We start from the raw sequence: 21,463 nt of genomic DNA on the forward strand, positions 1-21,463 counted from the left end.
ACGGGAGGGGTGCACGAGTGGGGAGGAGGGGGTCAATGGGGGGGAATGTGGAACATCTGTAATACATTCTACATTCAACAATAAAGATTTAAAAAAATAAAAATAAACATGGAATCAATAAAAAAAAGAAAGAAACAAAACAACAAAAAAAAGAGTAACAGGGCTATGATCAGTCATTTGCAGTCCTCTAGCTTGAAATTACCTTTTATTTTATGTTAATGTTTTGCTTAGAACCAGATATGTAATTATCTAGAGAATAACTCAGTGTTTCCTATTTTCAGATTCAAGACCTTGAGCATGCATACGATGATCTTTGTCAAGCTGAAGGAGTCCCAGCGCTACCTTACTTTTTAATCAAGTATGATGAGAACACAATGCTGGTTTCCTTGCTTAAACACTACAGTGATTTCTTCCAAGATCAGAGGACAAAGGTCAGAGAAACTCTTGAGTTATCATTTTATTATTTAGTAAAAAAAATCTGATGTTCAAGTTATGAAGACCACTGCAAAATTCAAACTCATTTAGATTTCTTTAGCCCTCCTAAGAATGTTTCAGAACATTTCATTATCTCCACCCTCTCCCATCCTGCAGTTCCCAGATTAGCTCCTGCTTTAGATTTTTCTGGCTCTGTTGCCTCAGAATAATTTTGGATTCTGTGCTTCCCATTAGTTATTTCAGTTTCATTCCCAATATATTTCGTGTCTATGTATTTAATTTATTCCCAGAGCCCTGATTATCTCACTCCTGGACAGGTAGAGTCTTCTTGCTTTGTCTTACACACCACTACTAAAGAACAGCCTTCCTCAAATGCTCACATTCACTGTATCATTCATTGATCAGGAGTTAAGCGTGTCTTCCTTTTGGCTCCAAGCTAACTCTTCTTCCTCATCTTCCACCTTTTTTCTCTTAAACCATTGCTCCAACAAAGCTTGTCTGTTTTATGTTTTTGTTTTGTTTTTTATCAGACAACCCCCCTCAATCAACTATACCTAGAACTTTTTCTGTATCTCTATCCTCATGTTGTATCATCTTCCCAATATATATTCTACCTGTGAAAATCCTAAGAAACGCTCTCTTTTTATTGAAATCCCAGCTCCCCTGTGAAGCTGCCTCATGGTGGGGCCATCTGTAACCTTCCCTCCCTGATCTCTTGGTGCTTATTCCCTGGTTCTCTTTTTCTATACTACTCCCTTGTACAAATTACTTTTTGTGCTATATTAGTCTGTAAGCTCCTAGAGGGTAGGGACTGTGTCTATGTAGTATCTAGCTATGTGTCTGGGCACTCCATAAAATTTTTGAATGAATGAAAGAGTACTGTTGCCCTGGCCAGTTTGGCTCAGCGGTTAGGAAATCAGCCTGCAGACCAAAGAGTCCCAGGTTCAATTCTGGTCACGGGCACATACCTTGGTTATGATTCAGTCCCCTGCCCTGGTCGGGGTCATGAGGGAGGCAACTGGTTGATATGTCTCTTTCACACTGATGTTTCTCTCTCTCTCCCCCTCTCACTCAGTCTGAAAATAAATGAAAAAAAATGTCTTCGAGTGAGGATTTAAAAAAAGAAAGAGTACTGTAAAGTGTCCTTTACAAGTGATGAAATATATAGTAAGCTGTCTTAACCATGCAAGAGATTATAAATTGAAAATTATAAACTGATTAGTATTATGAATTTGAAATCAACTGAATAATTTTAATAGCCATGTAGATCTATTAGAACTGAGAGAAGAGAGACCTCTAACTGATGACCTGATTATTCCTTAGCCTTTACTTAAGATACCTTTTTTAAAGTACACTCTTTTTCAGAGAAAGCCCTTTTTAAATTGACAACTGAGGACTGAAGTTTTATTAAAATTATTTTCTTTCCCCCAGGCAATTTCACAGAACTGTAGCTAATTAGTAGCAATAAGACCAACCATTAATACTTTGAAGTTCACTCTAGAGTGAGACCCTATTGTCAGAGCAGTCAGGATTACATGGCCTGTGTTTGAAGGCAACTGTAATTCAGGTTGTGTGTGGTAAATAAGAGGTCCTCCCCCAAAGTGCACCTCTACCAAAATAATAATTATTTGCAGAGCACTTTATAGTTTAAAGGGGCTTTAACACACAATTTTGTAAAAACTTTGTGAAATAGGTGTTGTTAGTATCTGAATTTTCTATTTGCTGAAAATGAGACTTAGAGTCATATGGCCAAATGGTCTGATTCTGAAGCTCGTGTGCTTTCTTCCATTTCATTCTCTCATCATTTGAGTGGAGATTGACCTTTGGAATCAAATAGATCTTGATTTGACACCCAACATTGCCATTTAATAGCTTGGTGACTTTGGGGAATTTGCATGATCTTCCTTCACTTTAACCTATCTGTTAAATAGTGGTAACACTACCTCCTACAGGCTTTGTAAAGATCAGACATGAGAATAAAATGCCCAGCAGCTGCTTTCTTCCTCAACAGCGACATCTTTTCAAAGACTGAACAAATCTCTGGAGTCTCCTTTGAAGTGCTCTGGGCAAATTTGCCAGTGCCCTGACCCTGAGACCATCCACCTGCCAAGTTCAGGCATAGAGCCCCTTCACTGGGTTAGGGTCACATCTCAGGAAAGCCTAGAATTACGCATATGTTCTCACAGAACCTAAAGTCTTCGAGTGAGATGAGACAGGACTTGTGGAAAGTTAACTAGAAATTCAGGTAGCAGAAGAGAAGAACCAATAAAATTATATGGATGATACTTTGGTTGTTTATCTTTGCCCTGTCTTGTTCTAGAAAGGTTCACCAGAAACTGTGCAGATGGGTGTCCTCATAGGAGTTTCATAGCCTACTGGGTGACCTCCCCATCTGTGGTCCCGAGTGTCCCATCCATCCCTCACAGTGCTGCCCAAAAGCAGTTTCTAACGTGTAAATTTGGTCGTCACTCCTCTACTTAGAACCCTTCTGTGGTTCCTGTTGACTTCAGGATAAAGTAAAACAAATTAGGTTGGCATTTGGGGCCTCTTCAAACCAGTTCCTACCCATCTCTCTAGCTTCATTTCCCAATGTTCCCTCAAGGTGCATCCTATGTTCTGGCTACAACTATGCCTTCCAAATGTCCCATGCTTCCCCCAACCTCTGTGCCTTCGGGCATGCCTTTCTCTCCATCTCCTTCCCTTCACCTGGCTAGGATCTTACCCCCTATTTGGTTCATCACTGTTTGATAGCCCTCTTCTGTGTTTGGATAGCAGCCTCCTAGCACTGACTGAGCTCTAATGTCATTGTTGCTTTGTTTATCTGCCTGTTCCTTCTCCGCAACTAGCTTGTGAACAACTTTAGCACAGAAATCATGTTTGACCCTCACACTGTGTCCTCAACATTTAGTGGAATGCTGGACACTTAATGACACCCAATGTATGCATGTTGAGAGGAGGGAGAGACCATTTTGGACTGGTCTAGTCACAGAAGGCTTCAGGGAAAGTAGATTTCTATGCAGTCTAAACATCACTTCACTTGAAGTCATTCCTGTTTTTATTGTTATTAATCTAGTTCACTCTTCAACTTAAGTCCAGTTTCTCTTTAGTGTTCCTGACTCATGAAGTGTCCTTGAAGACTTTTGTCCTATTCTTAAAAAAAAAAAAAAAAAAAAAAAGGCATTCTCTTCAGTGTGAACTCCTCCGTTGTGCTCTGGCTTCATGTTTTGCTCTTTTCTCTTCCTCCTTCTCTTACCAGTGCTTTGAAACCCCTGAGGAGGTCACTTTTCCTTTCTGAGTCTCAGTGTGCTCACATGTAAGATGGAGAAATGTTGGCATTCCCCCCAAGTTTCTTTTTAGTCTGTTTTCTGGGGGATCTCCGTGTGTCTGTGATGCCTGTAAACATGGCCTGCATTATGTGAACCTCCCTCTGAACCCCAGACCACATTATCTAACTGCCTGCTTTCTGCAGCCCCTCAAATTCAGTATCTTCAAGCTGAACTCATGATCTTCATCTCAAATCTGGTCTTCTTCCGGGCATCACTGTCTTGCAGTGATACTACCTTCCATCTAGTCATGAGAGCCAGAAATCTGGGCAGCCTTCCAGACACCTCTCTGTCCTTTACCACCCCCATATCCTGTGAATTTCCTATCCTAAACTTCTCTTAGTCCGCCACCTTTGCATTTCCTCTGCCACCACCCCAATCTAAGCTGCTGTGATCTTTACTCTGCTTTTCTGCAGTAGCTTCCTAACCATCTCTTTGTGTCTGCTCTGACCTCCCGTTAATCTGTCTCCACATGATTCAAAGCAATCCTTTGAAAAGCAGATCTAATCATGTCACTCTCAAAATAAAACAGCAATGTCTTCTTCCCTGAGCTCTAAGAATAATAACCAAACTCCTTCATATGGCACACAAGACTTTCCATGGGCTGGCCCTTATGCAGATCCAGCCCAAGTCAGTCCATAATCCCTCTTGCTTTGTACCTCGCCACACCCCAGAGGTGCTACAAGGTGCCCTCCTGCCACAGGGTTTTTGCACATGCCTTTTGCCTGGAAAGTCTTTCTCTCTCCTTTCTCTTCCACTTCACCTTTATGTTTCCCCTTTGCCCATTGAAGTGTTTACTCTTTTTTTAGATTTAAACTTAATCGTGATTCCTCAAGGAAACCATCCCTGACCTCTGCAAAAAGGGTTATTCCACCTGTATTGGCCTCTCATAGCACTGTGTAGCTTTTCTTTGTAATATTTAGTACAGTTGTACTTGTATATTTTCTTGGGTGATCTTTGATTAATATCTTTTTCTGACATGCAAATGTAAACTTCTTGAGGGCAGGTACTCTGTCTTTGCTTCACCATTGCATCTGCATCCTGTAGTATCTTGCCTGGCATATAAAATACAATGGAGGAATAGATACATGCATGCACCAGTTGTGAGGATTGGAGTTCACATATGTGAAGCACCTGGGTCAGTGCCTGACACACAGTAGGCATTTAGTAAGTAGTAGGTCACTCTTAGTATGGCTTTTTATTTTATTTTATTTTATTTATTTATTTATTATATTATTAATTTTTGTTACAGATGTTTCTCCTTTTTCCCCCACTGATTCCCCCCTCCTCCTCCCTCCCTGCCCTTTCCCCAGTTTGTTGTCCATGTCTACTGTTCATGCATACATGCATATAAGTTCTGTGGTTTATCTCTTCCCCACCACCCCCTCTTCTGGGGATTGTCAGTCTGTACCCCACTCCCACCTCTCTGGGACTACCCCATTCCTCAGACTGTTATATTCATTATATTCCACAAATAAGTGAGATCATATGGAACTTGTCTTTCTCTGTTTGGCTTGTTTCACTTAGGATGATACTTTCCAGGTCCCTCCATGTCGTCTCAAAGGATAAAGGGATCTTTCTTTCTTACAGCTGCATAGTACTCCATTGTGTATATGTACCACAGCTTTTTTTTTTTTTTTTAATCCTCACCCGAGGATATTTTTTCATTTTTTGTACGGACAGAGTGGGAGGGAGAGAGAGGAAGGGAGAGAGAGAGAGAAACATCGACGTGAAGGGACACATCGAGTGGCTGCCACCCGCACGACCAACCAGGGCCGGGGACAAACTGCAACCAAAGTACGCGCCCTTAGCGGAAACTGAACCCGGGTCTCTCAGGACCGCAGGCCGACGCTCTAACCGCTGAGCCAAACCGGCCAGGGCTGTACCACAGCTTTTTATCCATTTGTCTACTGATGGACACTTGGGCTGTTTCCAGATCTCAGCTATTGTAAATAGTGCTGCTATAAACATAGGGGTACATATATTCTTTCTGATTGTGTTTCAGGCTTCTTAGGGCATATTCCTAGAAGTGGAATCACTGGGTCAAATGGAAGTTCAATTTTTAATTTTTTGAGGTAACACCATATTGTTTTCCTTAGTGGCTGCACCAGTCTGCATTCCCACCAGCAGTGCACTAGAGTCCCCTTTTCTCCACACCCTCGCCAACACTTGTTGTTTGATGATTTGTTGATGGCGGCCATTCTGACAGGTGTGAGGTGATACCTCATTGTTGTTTTAATTTGCATCTCTCTGATGATTAGTGATGATGAGCATTTCTTCACATGTCTCTTAGCCATTTGTATGTCCTGTTTGGAAAGGTGTCTATTTAGTTCCTCTGCCCACTTTTTAATTGGGTTCTTTGTCTTCCTTTTGTGGAGTTGTATGAGCACTCTATATGTATTGGAAATTAACCCCTTATCTGATATATCATTGGCAATTATGCTCTCCCTTACAATGGGTAGCCTTTCCGTTTTGATGATTGTATCTTTCGCTGTGCAGAAGCTTTTGAGTTTGAGGTAGTCCCATGTGTTCATTTTCTCCTTTGTTTCTATTGCCTTAGGTGATGTGTCAGTGAAAATTCTGCTGCTTCTGATGTCTGAAATTTTGTTGCCTACAGTTTCTTCTAGGATTTTTATGGATTCATGAGTCACATTTAAGTCTTTTATCTATTTTGAGTTTATTCTTGGGTAGGGTGTAAGTTGATGGTCTAGTTTCATTTTTCTGCAAGTAGCTGTCCAATTTTCCCAGCACCATTTATTAAAGGGGCTGTCCTTACTCCACTGTATGCTCTTGCCACCTTTGTCAAATATTAATTGAGCATATTGTCCATTTCTGGGTTCTCTGTTCTGTTCCACTGGTCTATATACCTGTTCTTGTGCCAGTACCAGGCTGTTTTGATTACAGTGGCTTTGTAGTATAACCTGAAATCTGGTAATGTGATCCCTCCAACTTTGTTCTTCCTTTTCAAGATTGCTGTGGCTATTCGAGGCCTTTTTTGGTTTAGTGTGGCTTTTTATAGTGTACTCTTTTGTGAACATTCTGCTGTCTGATTAAGGCTATGTGGCTTATAAAACCTTTCCCAAATTGTCTGAGCACTTATAGTTTGTCTAGCATGAGTCACAGACATGCTTAGTGTTCTGACTGGAGATGGAATATGAGGGAAGTATGTGATTTGCAATGGGTAATTTAGAGAAGTAGTTCTTAATTTGGGGCAAGGGTGGTAGTGCATGAACTCTTTGAGAAATTGGATGGAAGCAATAGATCCTCATCTCAGAAAAATATATCTATACACGGTTCTAATACCTAATATCAGAGGATCCACAGAACACTGAAATCTTTTCATGGTTCCTATTTGGGTCCCTGGCTCAGAGGACGATAAAGGGAAGGACAGGGGGAACCCTGTGGGATTGCTGAGATCAGGATGGGGATGGCCCATCTCTGCCCAAGCTAGAGTGGGACCTTTGTATCTGGAGATACTGCTTACTTGTGTCCGGAGCCTCAGCTGGCTGGGAGAGAGTGGGTACCTGCCCCTGAAGAGGGCATATTGTCCACTTAGCCAGCAGCAGCTGCAGCTAACATGTTCTAAGTTCTGACTATGTGCCCAGCACAAACCTAGTTACTCACACATGCTGTCCATAATTCTCCCAACACCCTGCCATGGGAGTGGTGTTGTTCCCATTTTATAGACGAGAAGGAGGGAGATGAGGTTAGGAAATGGAAAGCCTCTTCACATGCAAATGACCTTACCTCCTACAGTCAGAATGCTTCCTGTAATGGAAAAGAAGCCTTCACTTTTTCCTCCCTAGCTCACAGCATGTTGTGATAGAGTAGGAAGGCCAGATTTTGGGTCCCAACTGCAACTTCATGAGCCAAGCCCGCTGAGTCTCAATTCTCTCCTCATATATAAGTGAAGAGTAGTAACACCCTCTTACTCATAATTGATTGTGAGAATTAAGAGATGATAGATATAAATAGGCTTTTTAAAGTTTTACTCACATGTTGTAATTGTTCCCACTGTATTTTCTTAAAATAAATTTGTCAGTTTTCATTTTCAAAGGAAAGTTCTTTTTTTTAACTAACCTCAGTTTCCAGTTATGCTATGAAAATGAATTTTTAAAGCGAAACAAGCCAAACAGAGAAAGACAAGTTCCATATGATCTCACTTATTTGTGGAATATGATGAACATAACAGTCTGAGGAATGGGGTAGCCCCAGAGACGTGGAAGTGGGGTACAGACTGACTATCCCCAGAAGAGGGGGTGGGGAGATAAACCACAGAACTTATATGCATGTATGCATGAACAATGAACATGAACAACAAAGCTGGGGAGCGGGCGGGTGGGGGGGGCGGGAATCAGTGGGGGGGAAGGAGAAACATCTGTAACAAAAATAAATAAATTAATTAAAAAAAAAAAAAGAAAATGGAATTTTGAACCCTGGCCAGTTTGGTTCAGCAATTAGAGCGTCGGCCTCTGGTCCAGAGAGACCCAGGTTTGGTTTCCGCTAAGGGCACGTACCTCAGTTGCAGTTTGTCCCTGGCCCCAGTTAGGATCATGTGGATGGCAACCAGTCGATGTGCCTGTCTCACATCGATGTTTCTCTCTCTCTCTCTCTCTCTCTCTCTCTCTCTTTTTTTCCTGCTGAACCTGAGGTAAATGCAAAAAAAAAAAAAGTCCTTGAGTGAGGATGAAGAAAAGAAAATGGAATTTTGAGGTCTTGAGTCATGCTGCTAATTTTGCCTTTACCAAAGCAAGGCAACATCCTTGCCTTTTGTATTTTAAAAATACCTGAAGAAATTAGGAGTAGTCTGCCTGCAGGAAAAGTCCTTTCTGAAATTTGCAGAGTTATCAATTCAGAAGTCCCTAGAAAATCCAAGGTTTTACCAGTTCAGTGCTTTCTTTAAATTAAAACTCAATAACAAGGGCATCTAATTGGTTTCCTCTCATTTCTTGGCTGACTTATGGTTGTTAAGATGATTACTTAATGACAAACTGACATTGATAGTTAAAAATATTTGTTACATTATGATTCAATAATCATATTTATGTGCATCTTTAGATATACATACACACATATATAACTGAAACAACTTTAACAAAATAATATTTTACTAGGTACTTATTTTCTATCCTATTTTGTTTTATCCTTTTGAAAAATGGTAGTTATGACCTACTAAATGATTTAGGACTCACAAGTAGTTCATCACCTTTGTACCCATTTTGAGAATACTGGCAGATAAATGAACTGTACTGGGCATGATTCAGTTCATTATTTATTTATTTATTTATTATTTATTTTTTTTAATCCTCATCCGAGGACATTTTTCCATTTTTTGTACAGACAGAGTGGGAGGGAGAGAGAGGAAGAGAAAGAGAGGGAAACATCGATGTGAAAGGGACACATTGAGTGGCTGCCACCCGCACGACCAACCAGGGCCGGGGAGAAACTGCAACCGAGGTACATGCCCTTAGCGGGAACCGAACCCGGGCCTCTCCGGACCGCAGGCAGACACTCTAACCGCTGAGCCAAACCGGCCAGGGCCAGTTCATTATTTTTATTTCTACCTGTATCTTTCTGTTTTTGAAGTATTACAAAGCTCTTCAACTATTTAAGTGTTTGGATTTTTTTTAAAGTAAGTATTTTATATATTTCCTTCAAATTTTTTCTGCCTATTTTCAAAGGTAAAGATTGTACTATATTCTGTTTTATTGTAGCATTTTAGCATAACAGTATTATAGTCTATATTAACATCCTTTTAAATAGGTATGTTTGATAATTTATTCCATCAAATGTTTTACATTTAGATTTCTCATAACTATTTACTATTAGGAGCTTCTTTGTGCATGGAATCCCCCCCCCACCTCCTATTTTGAATTATTTCCTTAGATGTCTACATGTAGAATTCCTGGGTTGAAGAGTTTGAACACTTTAAGGCTTAAAATTAATGAAGTTCTGGTAAATGACAACTGGCTTTTGGGGCTGGGGGACTGTGATTTTGTAGTGTTTGCTTATTTTCATGGTGTCAGTAATCCCATCACAGCCAATTCCAGGCCACCGTTGTGAAGTCACATAATGTGGAGATGGGAAGCGAAAGTAGCACTTGGCTCTCCCAAGCCTATTCCAGCCAGCTCTGGCACACCACTGCTTATAATAACTATTGCCTCAAATTGCCAATTTTCTCTCCCGCCAACAGTGTACCCTTACCAGCATTGAATGCTATATCCATTTTACACATTAGGTCAGTTGAAAATGAACACTGTTTAAGTTCTTATTTCCTTCAACAAAATGTTGATTCCACTTATTAGTCACAGTGACACCATATTGCTACAACAAATAGTTCTTGTGATTATATTAAAAACAGCCCAAATACCTGTCTCATAGCTGATCTTTATGGAAAGCTAGTTTTAGTCTTCTATTTTCTTCAGAGCAATTATTGGAGATTTGATTTTTGGGAAATGTTTTATAATTTCAGAAACAATAGCTTTTAATTCTAGGGCTTTAGACTCTTTAGACAAGAGCAGTAGCATTGGTATGCTTTTAGTGGGCTCTTCACTTAGCAATCTTTGCATCTTGGCAGCCATCTGTGACATCACCAGGCATTAGTGATGTGAATTTTTTTCTTATATTTTTAAAACCTGTCGTCTCTTTTGTGCATTTCCTGTTATGTCAGATGTTTGGGTAATAGCCATTTGTCAGATAAACATGTTTTATGGGATCAGTGTAGAAATTTCTCGATACACTTAAGTTAACAATTTTCTCCCTTTTCCTTTCTCACATTGTACTTTTACAGGAAATTGCTGGGTGGACCATAGCCAGATCATGACTGGGCCACTTCAATGAGTTTTATGCTCTCAGCCATGTTGAAAGAAATATTTTATAAACCTCTTAAACAAAGTATTTTTCCAATTACATTTTGCTTCTTTCTGCTGATTTGTATTATAAAAGGAAATGAATTGTCCAAGTTCACACAATGAATTTGCAGCAAAGCCAATTCTAGAACCCAGAACTCCTAGTTAATGATTTCTGATTGCCCTTTAAAAATATTTTAATTGATTACCCAAATAGTTAAGCTGGCTTACCTAGCATTGTGCTGACTAATTTCTACAATGACTGAGCTTCTTGACTTAGTTCCTAAAGCACTTAGAGATTTTGGAATCATTTTTGAAAAATCAAAAGAATATTAAATGATGTTCAGCCTAGTGTCAAATGGATTCTGTCATTTTTCTGTCCAGATGCTTGCCTCATGTGAGTAGGAGAGTTACTTCAAAGCATTTTCACGCTGACCTCCCTTTATGGGTAAGTGATAGATTTCTCTTTAGCAGTTCATCTTGCTCTGTAGCTCATCTTAGGTCATGTTGCTCTAAGAACTTATTCCTGATATTTTCTGTTCAAAAAAGATTTATTTTTTTCTTAACTTCCTACCTCATAGCCTTTGTATTTAGTGTCAGAAATATGCTTATTCTTTGAAATGAGGCATCCATTTGTAATATGTAGTATAACATTCTGATTTATATAATTTAAGTACCACTTAATCCCAACTCTATATTTGCAGATGATAAAACCTAGACTGACATAATATTGATAAACTAGAACTTCTCTCTTCCAGTTAAGAAAAGATAACTTTTTTTTTTTATCCTCACCCAAGGACATTTTTCCATTTTTTGTTCAGATAGAGTGGGAGGGAGAGAGAGGAAGAGAGAGAGAGAAATATCGACGTGAAAGGGACACATCAAGTGGTTGCCACCCGCATGACCCAACCAGGGCCGAGGACAAACTGCAACCGAGGGACATGCCCTTAGTTGGAACTGAACCCGAGTCTCTCTGGACTGCAAGCTGACGCTCTAACCGCTGAACCAAACTGGCCAGGGCAAGAAAAGATAACTTTGATACTGAAGATAGATAACTATGAAATGGTGATATATTGAACTGAACAAATAGGTGAGTGAAGTTACTACAATAGATTTGTTTATATTGTGTTATAGTCACTATTTGTTGAGTTTGTGCCTGTGTCTGTGCTAAGTGCAGGTAAGAGTTATCCTGTGGATGAGAAAACTAAGGTAATAAAGAGATTAGGTAAATTGCCAAGGGTTGCATGAGAGTAACTCAGGTCATTTGATAAGAGCCCAGGTTTATGGAGTCACATTTGAACATTGAAACTCAAAATCTCTATATGACTGGCATTTTCTGGATTGATTCTGTCTAGGTTCTTCCTGAATAAATTCAATAGCCTTTAGATACCCTGTAAAATTGAACCTTAATATAATGTGTTGTTTTATAACCTGTGTAGGATATTTTCCTCATTAATGTTCTTTGAAGTTCTATAATTCTGGAGGTAGCAGGAATCCCTTGAGATAAAATGATTTAACCCCTTCATTTTACAGGTGACGAAAGAACTTCCCCAAGGTCTAAAATTAATTAGCTGCAGGATTAAAATGCATTTTGCTCCAGCCAGTGCTTTTCTTTTTTCACTGCATCAGGCCATTTCTTTTCTAACCTGTTTCAAATGTTAGAGAAGTAGAATGTTAATTTCTCCCTTCTCTCCCCTTTTCTTGCTGGGTGACAGAGTTATAAATGCTTTTGATGAATTAAAAAAAAATTTTTTTTTTTTTAAATTGAACTTGAAGCAATGATTACTTTTGTAGTTTATCACGACTGACAGAGGGAAACAAAATAAAAAGGTGTTTCAGATGGTGGCAGTGGCCATCTGGAACAGAAGAACTCCAAGAAGACTATTTTTTCATTCAGAGGAAGTTGTAGGCTGGAGATCTCATTCTCAAGAGTTCTCTTGCTTCTCACAGGAAATCCTCTTTTAGACCATACTGTTACATTCTCACCCAGGGGAATCCCAGTGTTAAAATGTCATTGAATGGAATACCTGCAATTTTGGGAAAGGAAAAGGAGCTAGCCAGGATGCTACATCATAGTTCTATATGTGAGCTTCAGGTCTCTGTTGTTCAGACATCACCTTTCCATCAAAGCTGCCTCCCAGGATCCCTGTACAACATGGGGGGAGTGGGGAGAGAGCTTTTCATATATTGAAACCTGGGAAAATTAACTAGTTCTGTCATTTTCTGAGCACCAGGCACTGTGCCAGGTACTAGGGATGGAAAGATGGATATGATAGACAGTATTCCTGCCCCCAAAGAGCTTGTAGAACAGCAAGAGAAACAGATATGAAATGCATTCTGTGTTTTCTCCATTCTCAAGTACTTTTTTCTTCATAATTTTTCTAAAGTCGGAATTTCTTACAATTATTATTTATATTTAAAGTGGTAATTTTCCCTCTTTTATTCTGTCCAGTTTGAAAGTGCATTTTATAATCTGTAGTGTCTTTGAATCATGAAAATACAGAGGTTCAACAAATAATCACACTTACCATAAGGAAAAATAGAGGGTTCAATGAACCCCATTTTTAAGCAAGCATTTGTTTTCTTTTTCTTGGACTCCAGGTGGCTAGTGCTGAAATGATAGTGTACCTAAGAATCACATGGGGAGGTCACTGAACATGCAGGTATTGGTACTTAAGGATTTCTGGGATTGGGTCATTGTGGTGCAAGTTCACAGAGCTGGCCAGGCAATTCTGATATAGGTGGTCTGTGGTGGACCACACTTTGAGGAACTGTTGCAGACTCTCAAGCAGTGATTTGCAACCTGGCTGCACATTAGAATCACCTGGGGAGCTTTAAAAAAACAAAAAAATGCTCAAGTTGTGCCCCAGATTGATGAAATCAGAACCTCTGGAGGTGATTCCCAGGCAGCACGATTTTTTATAGTTCCCTGAGTGATTCCCACACACATTTCAATATGAGAACCAGGGCTAGAGAGAGTAGAGGAGTAGAGTAGTGACCCTCAAACTACAGTGAGCATGGGAATGACTTGGGTACTTGTTAAAATGCAGATTTGAATTCAGTAGGGCTGGGAACAGGGACCTGCCTGAGGTTCTGCATCTTGGATAGGCCCCCAGGTCATACCAGAGCTGCTAGTGCACAGACCACATTTTGAGGAGCATGGGAAGACATAGAGTCAACCCAGAGCTGTCAAGGTAATGAAAAATAGCCCCACAGATGGTTTTTCTTTTGTCTACAAGACAGCCTACTCTAATGGCTCCCAAATTCAAGTTTGGGGACTGGACCAACTGCATTATGCAGACAGATGGCTAGTCTCGCCACTGGAGATGCAGCGTCACTAATAATGTTGTTAGTAGCAATACCCACGCACAGGGCTTTTCATGTTCAGTACCATCTCATTTAATCCTCACTACAACTCTGAAATAGGTACTATTATTTTCCCCATGATTCAGATAAACAAAACTGAGGCCTGGAGAAGCTGACTGATTTTCCGTAGGCAACTCAGTGAGTTAGGGGCAGTATTCAGAATAATCTCTGAAAACTCTATTTTTTAAAAAATATTTTTTCTTTATTGATTTTAGAGAGAGAAGAAGGGAGAGGGAGAGAGAGAGAAACATCAATGAGAGAGAACATCGATTGACCGCCTCCTGCATGCCCCCCACTGGGGATTTGGCCCACAAATCCTGGGCATGTGCCCTGACCAGGAATCGAACCGGCGACCTCTTGGTGCATGGGTTGATGCTCAACCACTGAGCCATACTGGCCAGGCTTGAAACTCTATTTTTAAATGCTCCCTGGATGTTGATGTTTTATCTCCCCATGAAAAAGGAAATGTCAAATAAAGGTATCCTATATTTCCTGAAAGGATGGCCATATATATGAGTCTATTTATATTGAATTAAATATGAATCTATTTGCATTTAATACATATAAATGCATCTAGACAAAAAGCTTCAGTTTGCTCTGGGTGGTTTGGCTCAGCGGTTAGAGCATCAGCCCACGGACTAAAGAGCTGTGGATTTGATCAAGGGCAAATACCTCAGTTGTGGTTAGGTCCCCGGCCCTGGTTGAGGTCATACGTGAGGCAACCAATCGATGTGTCTCTCTCACATCTGTGTTTCTTTCTCTCTCTCTCCCTCGCTCCTTCCCTCTCTCTCTCTTTCTCTCTACCCCTCCCTCTCCCTCTATCTGAAGGTAAATGGAAAAATATCCTCGGGTGAGGATTTAAAAAAAAAAGCTTCAGTCTTGGCAATAAGAAAATTTATCATGGAGAAGGCAGCAAATGGTTTTAAAGAATGTCTTTGAAATAATGTAGTAATTATCTGATAAGACAATAGTAAGACATTTTCAGAGATTTATTGAGCTCAGATGAAGACTACTCCATCGTCCTTCAATAGAAAATGGAAAAAAGTTGTGGTACATCAATAGAATGGAATGCCATTGGGCCACTACTGACAGTGGTTGTAGAATGACATTTATAAGCATGGAAGAGAGTTCACAATAGAATAATAGATATAAAACAGTATTTATAGCAGATTCCATTGTTGTTTAAAAGTTGTAATAATAGCCCTGGCCGGTTTTCTCAGTGGTTAGAGCGTCGGCCTGCGGTCCTGAGAGACCCAGGTTCGGTTCCCGCTAAGGGCATGTACCTCGGTTGCAGTTTGTCCCCGGCCCTGGTCTGTTGTGCGGGTGGCAGCCACTCGATGTGTTCCTTTCACATCGATGTTTCTCTCTCTCTCTCTGTTCCTCTCTCTCCCTCCCACTCTACCTGAACAAAAAATGGAAAAATGTCCTCAGGTGAGGAAAATAAATAAATAAATAAATAAATAAATAAATAAATAAATAAATAAAAGTTGTAATAATAAAAATATATTTATATAAAGAATAAAGTTAAGGAAAGTTATACACCAAGGTGTTAATAGTGTTTCTTTCTGGATGGTGTTGTGGGCTTCCTTTTTCCCTTCCTCCCTTCCTCCCTTCCTCCCTTCCTCCCTTCCTCCCTTCCTCCCATCCCCCTTTCCCCCCTTCCTTCCCTTGTTTTTGTCTTTCTGTCTTTGTTTCATCTGAATATTGGTTAAGCTCTTCCTTTAGTCACTATAGTCAGCACTGTGGTAAATAAATGGAAATGTTTGGGCTGATCTTATTTGTTTAGAACTAACTGAATCTAGAGTTATATGTCATGTTTCTATTCAACCCATAGGTATACCTATAAAGGTTCTCTGCCAGCCATCTTTCCTTCTTTCATCCTTCCATCCATCATCTATTCATCTGTCCATCTGTTTTCATCATTCAACAAGCATTCACTAAGTATCTGCTCTGCATCTATGAACTGATCATGGAGAGATGAAAAAGATACTCTTTTCTAGATGCTCATTGTTTTTTGAAAAAATTTTTATTGATTTTTAGAGGAGAAGAAGGGAGAGAGAGGGAAACAATGATATGAGAGTGAAACATTGGCTGCTTCCCACATGCCCCCACTGGGGATTGAGCCCACAATCCAGGCTTGCGCCCTGACTGGGAATCAAACTGGCAACCCTTCAGTGCACAGAACGCCATCCAACCAACTGAGTGACACTGGCCAGGGCTGTCTTGTTTGTGTGTGTGTGTTTCAATGAACTTTTTATTTTGGAATAATTTTAGATTTACAGAAAAGTTGCAGAAATGATGCAGAGAATTCCCATATGCCTTCACCTTGATTTTAGTTTTTTTCTAATGTTATCACCTTGAATAACCATGGTACATACATCAAAACTGAGGAACCAACATTAATACATTACTATTAAGTAAACTCTAGACTTATTCAGATTTCACGAGTTTTTTTCTAATAACATCGTCCTTGTGTTCCAGCATCCAGTCCAGGAAACTACATTGCGTTTTGTTGTCAGGTCTCCTTAGTCTCCTCTGGTCTGTAATAGTTTCTCAGACTTTTCTTGTCTTTGATGATCTTGACAGTTTTGAAGAGTACTGGTCAGTTATTTTGGTAGAATGCCTCTTAATTTGGGTTTATCTAATGTTCTGTTGTTTGTTTGGTTTTTAAAACATTTTTTCTTTATTGATTTTCTTTTCTTTTCTTTTTTTTTTTTTTATCCTCACCCGAGGACATTTTTCCATTTTTTGTACAGATAGAGTGGGAGAGAGAGAGAGGAAGAGAGAGGGTAACATCGATGTGAAAGGGACACATCGAGTGGCTGCCACCCACACGACCAACCAGGGCCGGGGACAAACTGCAACCGAGGTACATGCCCTCAGCGGGAACCGAACCCGGGTCTCTCCGGACCGCAGGCAGACGCTCCAACCGCTGAGCCAAACCGGCCAGGGCATTCTTTATTGATTTTAGAGAAAGAGGAAAGGAGAGGGAAAGAGAGATAGAAACATCGATGAGAGAGAACATTGATTGGCCTCCTCCTGCGTGCCCCCAGCTGGTGATTTGGCCCACAACCTGGGCATGTGCCCTGCCCAGGAATTGAACCAGGGACCTCTTAGTGCATGGGTCGATGCTAAACCAGTGAGCCACACCAGCCAGGTGTGTGTGTGTGTGTGTGTGTGTGAGGGTGGGTGAGATAAGTAGTCTGAGGTTATTGGTTTTTGTAAAGAAGTGCCCTTTTTCATCACATCATATTAGGGGGTACCTGATATCTACATAGCATCCCTGGTGGTGGTAAATTTGATCACTTGGTTAAAGTAGTATTTGCCAGGTTTTTTCACTGCAGACTTACTATTTTTTCTTTGGATATAATTCACTAACTCTAACCACTCTCAGTGAGGAGAAGGATCAAGCTCTACTCCTGGAGGGGGCAGTATCTACAGATATTGTTTGGATATCTTCTGTAAGGAAGACTTCTTCCTTTACCTTTATATATTTATCCCATCATTTTTTATATCAGAATGGACTCACAGATATTTATTTTATACAATGGGTTATAATCCCATATTATGTTATTTATTTTGTTGCCCATTTTGATCCAACCTGGCCCATTGAGAACCCCAGGTTTGTCTTCTATTTTTTCTGCCTCTGCTCTAGAATTAGCCATGTGTTCAGTTAGCCCTGATTCCTTTTATTGGAGAATGGTGTTTAAAAATCAAGAACTAGGTGATCAGTGTTCATTATCTTTTGAAAGAAAGGAGACAGAAAAAATGAAAAATTTTATGTATAATGTACAAAATGCTGTGGCAGCAGAGAATAAAGTGACTACTTTAGCCAAGGGAAGTCATCACTGAAGAAATGGTTTTTGAAGTTGAGTCAAGTTTTCTAGACAGAGGTCAGAGTTGTGGGAGTTGGAATGGGAAGGAGTAGGAGGAAACGTGTTGGCAATCAAGGGCATCTGGCTTTTTAATTTGATCTGACTATAGACTTTAATGGTAGTGGCCCTGTGATTTTCTCATTATATAAAAATTAGTAATTTTCGTAGATTGTGTCTCTTTAAGAGCGGATTTTCTCTCTATGTGAACCCTGACATTTGACAGTCCTCCCTCCCTCCCTCCTCCTCTCTCTCTCCCTGTCTTCCTTTCAGTTTTCTTCTTTTTAAATGTATCTAGTTCCTACTCTCTGCCAGGCCTAGTGCAAGGTACAGGGGTACAGAAAAATATTTGACAGCATCTGCCATCCGGAAGTTCTGTCATCTATACCTACATCATTTTGCTTTTTTCTCTTCCCTTTAGTCCTTCATCAATTGTCTAATTGTTGATACTTTTGCAGAACAGCATTAAAAGGGAAGAGGAAGTATTAGCAAAGTCTGTATTATGAACCTAACACAATACTTGACTCACTCAGAAAGTCTGTTCTGTTCACAGATAACAATTGGTGTATATGATCCCTGTAATTTAGCCCAATACCCTGGATGGCCTTTGAGGAATTTTTTGGTCCTAGCAGCCCACAGATGGTATGATATTTACATGTGTGTGTATTTGTGTGTGTATTGATATATATATATATATATATTTTTTTTTTTAATTGATTTTAGAGAGAGAGGAAGGGATAGGGGGAGAGAGAGAAATGTTGATGAGAGAGAAACATCAACATCAATTGGCTGCGTCCTCCATAGCCCCTACTGGGGATCGAGCTGCAATCCAGGAATGTGCCTTGACCACAAATCAAGCCGGCAACCTCTTGGTGCATGGGTTGATGCTCAACCACTGAACCACACCAGCTGGGCTGTCTATATGTTTTCGACAGTGTGTCTGTCTATATCTGCATTTTTTATTTCTAGCATCAAAACCAGATGGTAAGTAAAAAAATCAGTCCTGTACCAATTTCCATTAGTGATGAGCCTCTAAGCAAGTCTGTTACAGAGCTGCAGTCTAGGACCATCCTGTACTAAAGATATTTTAGAATATGGCAAGGCAAGTAGCCAGAGATCTTGACCCTGAAATTCTTCAACCCTCTGGTTGCTTTCAGATAGGATTATCCTGTTACTTCCGGCCTCCTTATGTCCTAACCCTAAAATAATTTAAACAGAGGGTATCTAAAAGACCGATATACATTTGAAAAAATGTTCAACATCATTGGTCATCAAGGATATAAAATGAGATACTACTCATTAATAGAGATGATAAGACAACTGCTACATACCCACCAGCTTGACTTAATAAATGACAATACCAAGTATTGTTGAAGTCACGGAGCAAATGGAACTTTCAAACACTGCTGGAAAACCAGCAGTATTTATCAAAGTTAAAAATATCTATATCTCAGGTATATATCACACATAAATGCTCACTCAGTTACAAGCAAAACACATATCAACCACTGTGTCAAGAATATTTATAGCCAGAAGGCTCGGTTGGTTGGAGTATCATCCTGTATACCAAAAGGTTTCAGATTCAATTCCCAGTCAGGGCACATATCTAGATTACAGGTTCAGTCCCCATTCGGGGTGTTTATGGGAGCAACCAAACAATTTTCTCTTTCACCTCGATTTTTCTGTCTCTCCCTTCTTCTCTCTAAAAATTAATTTAAAAAATATATTCTTGGGCAAGGGTTAGGAAAAAAGAATGTTGACAGCAGCATTATTCTTAACTCAAAACTGGGAATAACCCAGATGTCATACAACAATGAAATGGGATAGAATAAATTGTGGTATGTTTATTGCAATGGAATGCTATGTTATGAATTTGAGTGAACTACTGATAACATGTTTCAATATAGATGAGTTTAAAAAACATAATTTTGAGTGAAATAAGCTGGATATAAAAGAATATATACTCTATGATTTCATTTATGTAAAGGTCAAAATATGCAAGAACCGTGTATGGACTTAGAAGTTAGAGTAGTAGTTACTTTTAAAGGGGTGGTTAATATATGGGAGAAGCTTCTTTATATTTAAAATCTGTGTACTTGTTTTTGTGACTGCTTTACTTAAATAAAAATGTTTACTTAAAAAAAAAAAAGAAGATAGCTAATTTACAGATTGTCTCCAGAAGGAGAATGTAAGTAAATTATTCTTACTTATCCAAGTGGTCAGTCTATATAATGCAAATGGGCTTCCTAACTACTGAGGTTTGGTTTCATAGAATGTAAATTCAAATGGAGAGAAGGGCAACCAGAAGAACCCATGTAAGCCCTAGCCATTCTTTTCAGTGTCTTGTGAGCTTTTTTCTCCTACATTAAAGATTCATTTGTCATAATTATTTATGATTGTTATATAAAATTCACCTAGAAAGAAATCACAGCCTATTCAGCCTTCAGCCTCCTGAGACAAAGGAAACATACATGGATGTGTTCAGAATCTCTCAAAGGTTAAGGCCATCCCCCAAGTGTGTCAAGGGGGCATAATTACAATGAATTGAATTCTCTCCACCTAAGTTTGCTGAAGTTCTTATGTGAGCTCTTTCTTTTCTTTCCTTAAAAAAACAAAAACAAAAAATAATGGGGCCTGACGCCAGGAATAGTAGTTTCCAGTCTGTTGAAGTCCTTTGCTTCCGGGACCGTACCATGCAAGGAGTTAGAGACATCACCCACAGCATCATCTTTGAAGTGAAGCTTCCAGAAATGGCATTTAGCCCAGGTAATTTGCGGTCTCAGAATGCATATAATTATTATTTATCAGGCACCTAACCAGGTTTAACTTTCCTTTTATCCTTTTACAATGGCAGCAGAAGGAAGAGAAAAGTACAATTTCTACCTCTTTGTCAGGGCAATTCCCTCCCTTGAACTGAGGGCAGCTCTGCTAGTCTGACAGTAACAAAGGAAAAGATTGTCCCCAGGAAATTTTCTCCAGGCAGGTTTTTCAGTTTCAAGGATGTTTCCCCCACCCTGGTTTTGTTTTTGTTTTTGTTTAAGATCATCTTTATTCCTGACCCTTCTTAAAGAAAAAATGAAGTATTAATGAATTGACATATTTATGTTACAAACCAAAGTTGTGTGTGATTCTATTCTTCATACAGTAAACAAATGAGCAAAAGTGCCACGCCTCTTTCCACATTTAATATTTTTCACTTGATCCTGTGTGGTAGACATCAGCTATTATCCCCCTTTCATAAATTAGGAAACCTAGGCTCACAGACATTTTATATAGGGGTGTGTGTGTGTGTGTGTGTGTGCGCACTTATGTTTCTATACATGTCACAGAGACAGAACACACACTGAAGTTTGCATAAAATAAAGGTGATGCTAGTACCCACCACATGGAGTATTCCTTATGAGGAGTCTGTCCTATGTAAAAGACAGAACACAATGTCCGGCATGTTATAGGTGTCTCATAAATGCTGATTTATGTTAATTTCCTATCACACTAAGCCCAGCCCTGTTCAGAATGATCCCTCAGATTTCTGTGGCTTAACATGCTTTCCAGAGTACTTTCACATACATTGTTTAATTTGCTCCTCACAATGTCCCCTATAGTTTCAAGGCACATTGCT

At 39.6% G+C, this 21,463-nt stretch overlaps 1 protein-coding gene across 15 annotated transcripts in view; it reads left to right on the forward strand.

Annotated features, from left to right (window-relative positions):
• ATG7 (autophagy related 7) overlaps window positions 1-21,463 on the forward strand; it is a 274,296-nt gene that overhangs the window by 45,647 nt on the left and 207,186 nt on the right. For 11 of the 15 annotated variants that reach the window (XR_004960131.1, XM_036266275.1, XM_036266277.1 and 8 more), the window contains 3 exons: window positions 282-431; window positions 18,398-18,486; window positions 20,489-20,610. Coding sequence is in view for 14 of the 15 variants with exons in the window: in XM_036266275.1 (XP_036122168.1) it covers window positions 282-431; window positions 18,398-18,486; window positions 20,489-20,610 (361 nt within the window). In the remaining variant the exon portion in view is untranslated. Of the gene's footprint in view, window positions 1-281; window positions 432-10,990; window positions 11,055-11,552; window positions 11,697-13,207; window positions 13,270-18,397; window positions 18,487-20,488; window positions 20,611-21,463 lie in introns of those variants that run through there. The other 4 variants (XM_036266288.1, XM_036266289.1, XM_036266281.1 and 1 more) reach the window with 4 other exon arrangements.

This window comes from Molossus molossus, unplaced genomic scaffold (assembly GCF_014108415.1).
Source record: "Molossus molossus isolate mMolMol1 unplaced genomic scaffold, mMolMol1.p scaffold_m16_p_18, whole genome shotgun sequence".
Lineage (NCBI taxonomy): Eukaryota > Metazoa > Chordata > Mammalia > Chiroptera > Molossidae > Molossus > Molossus molossus.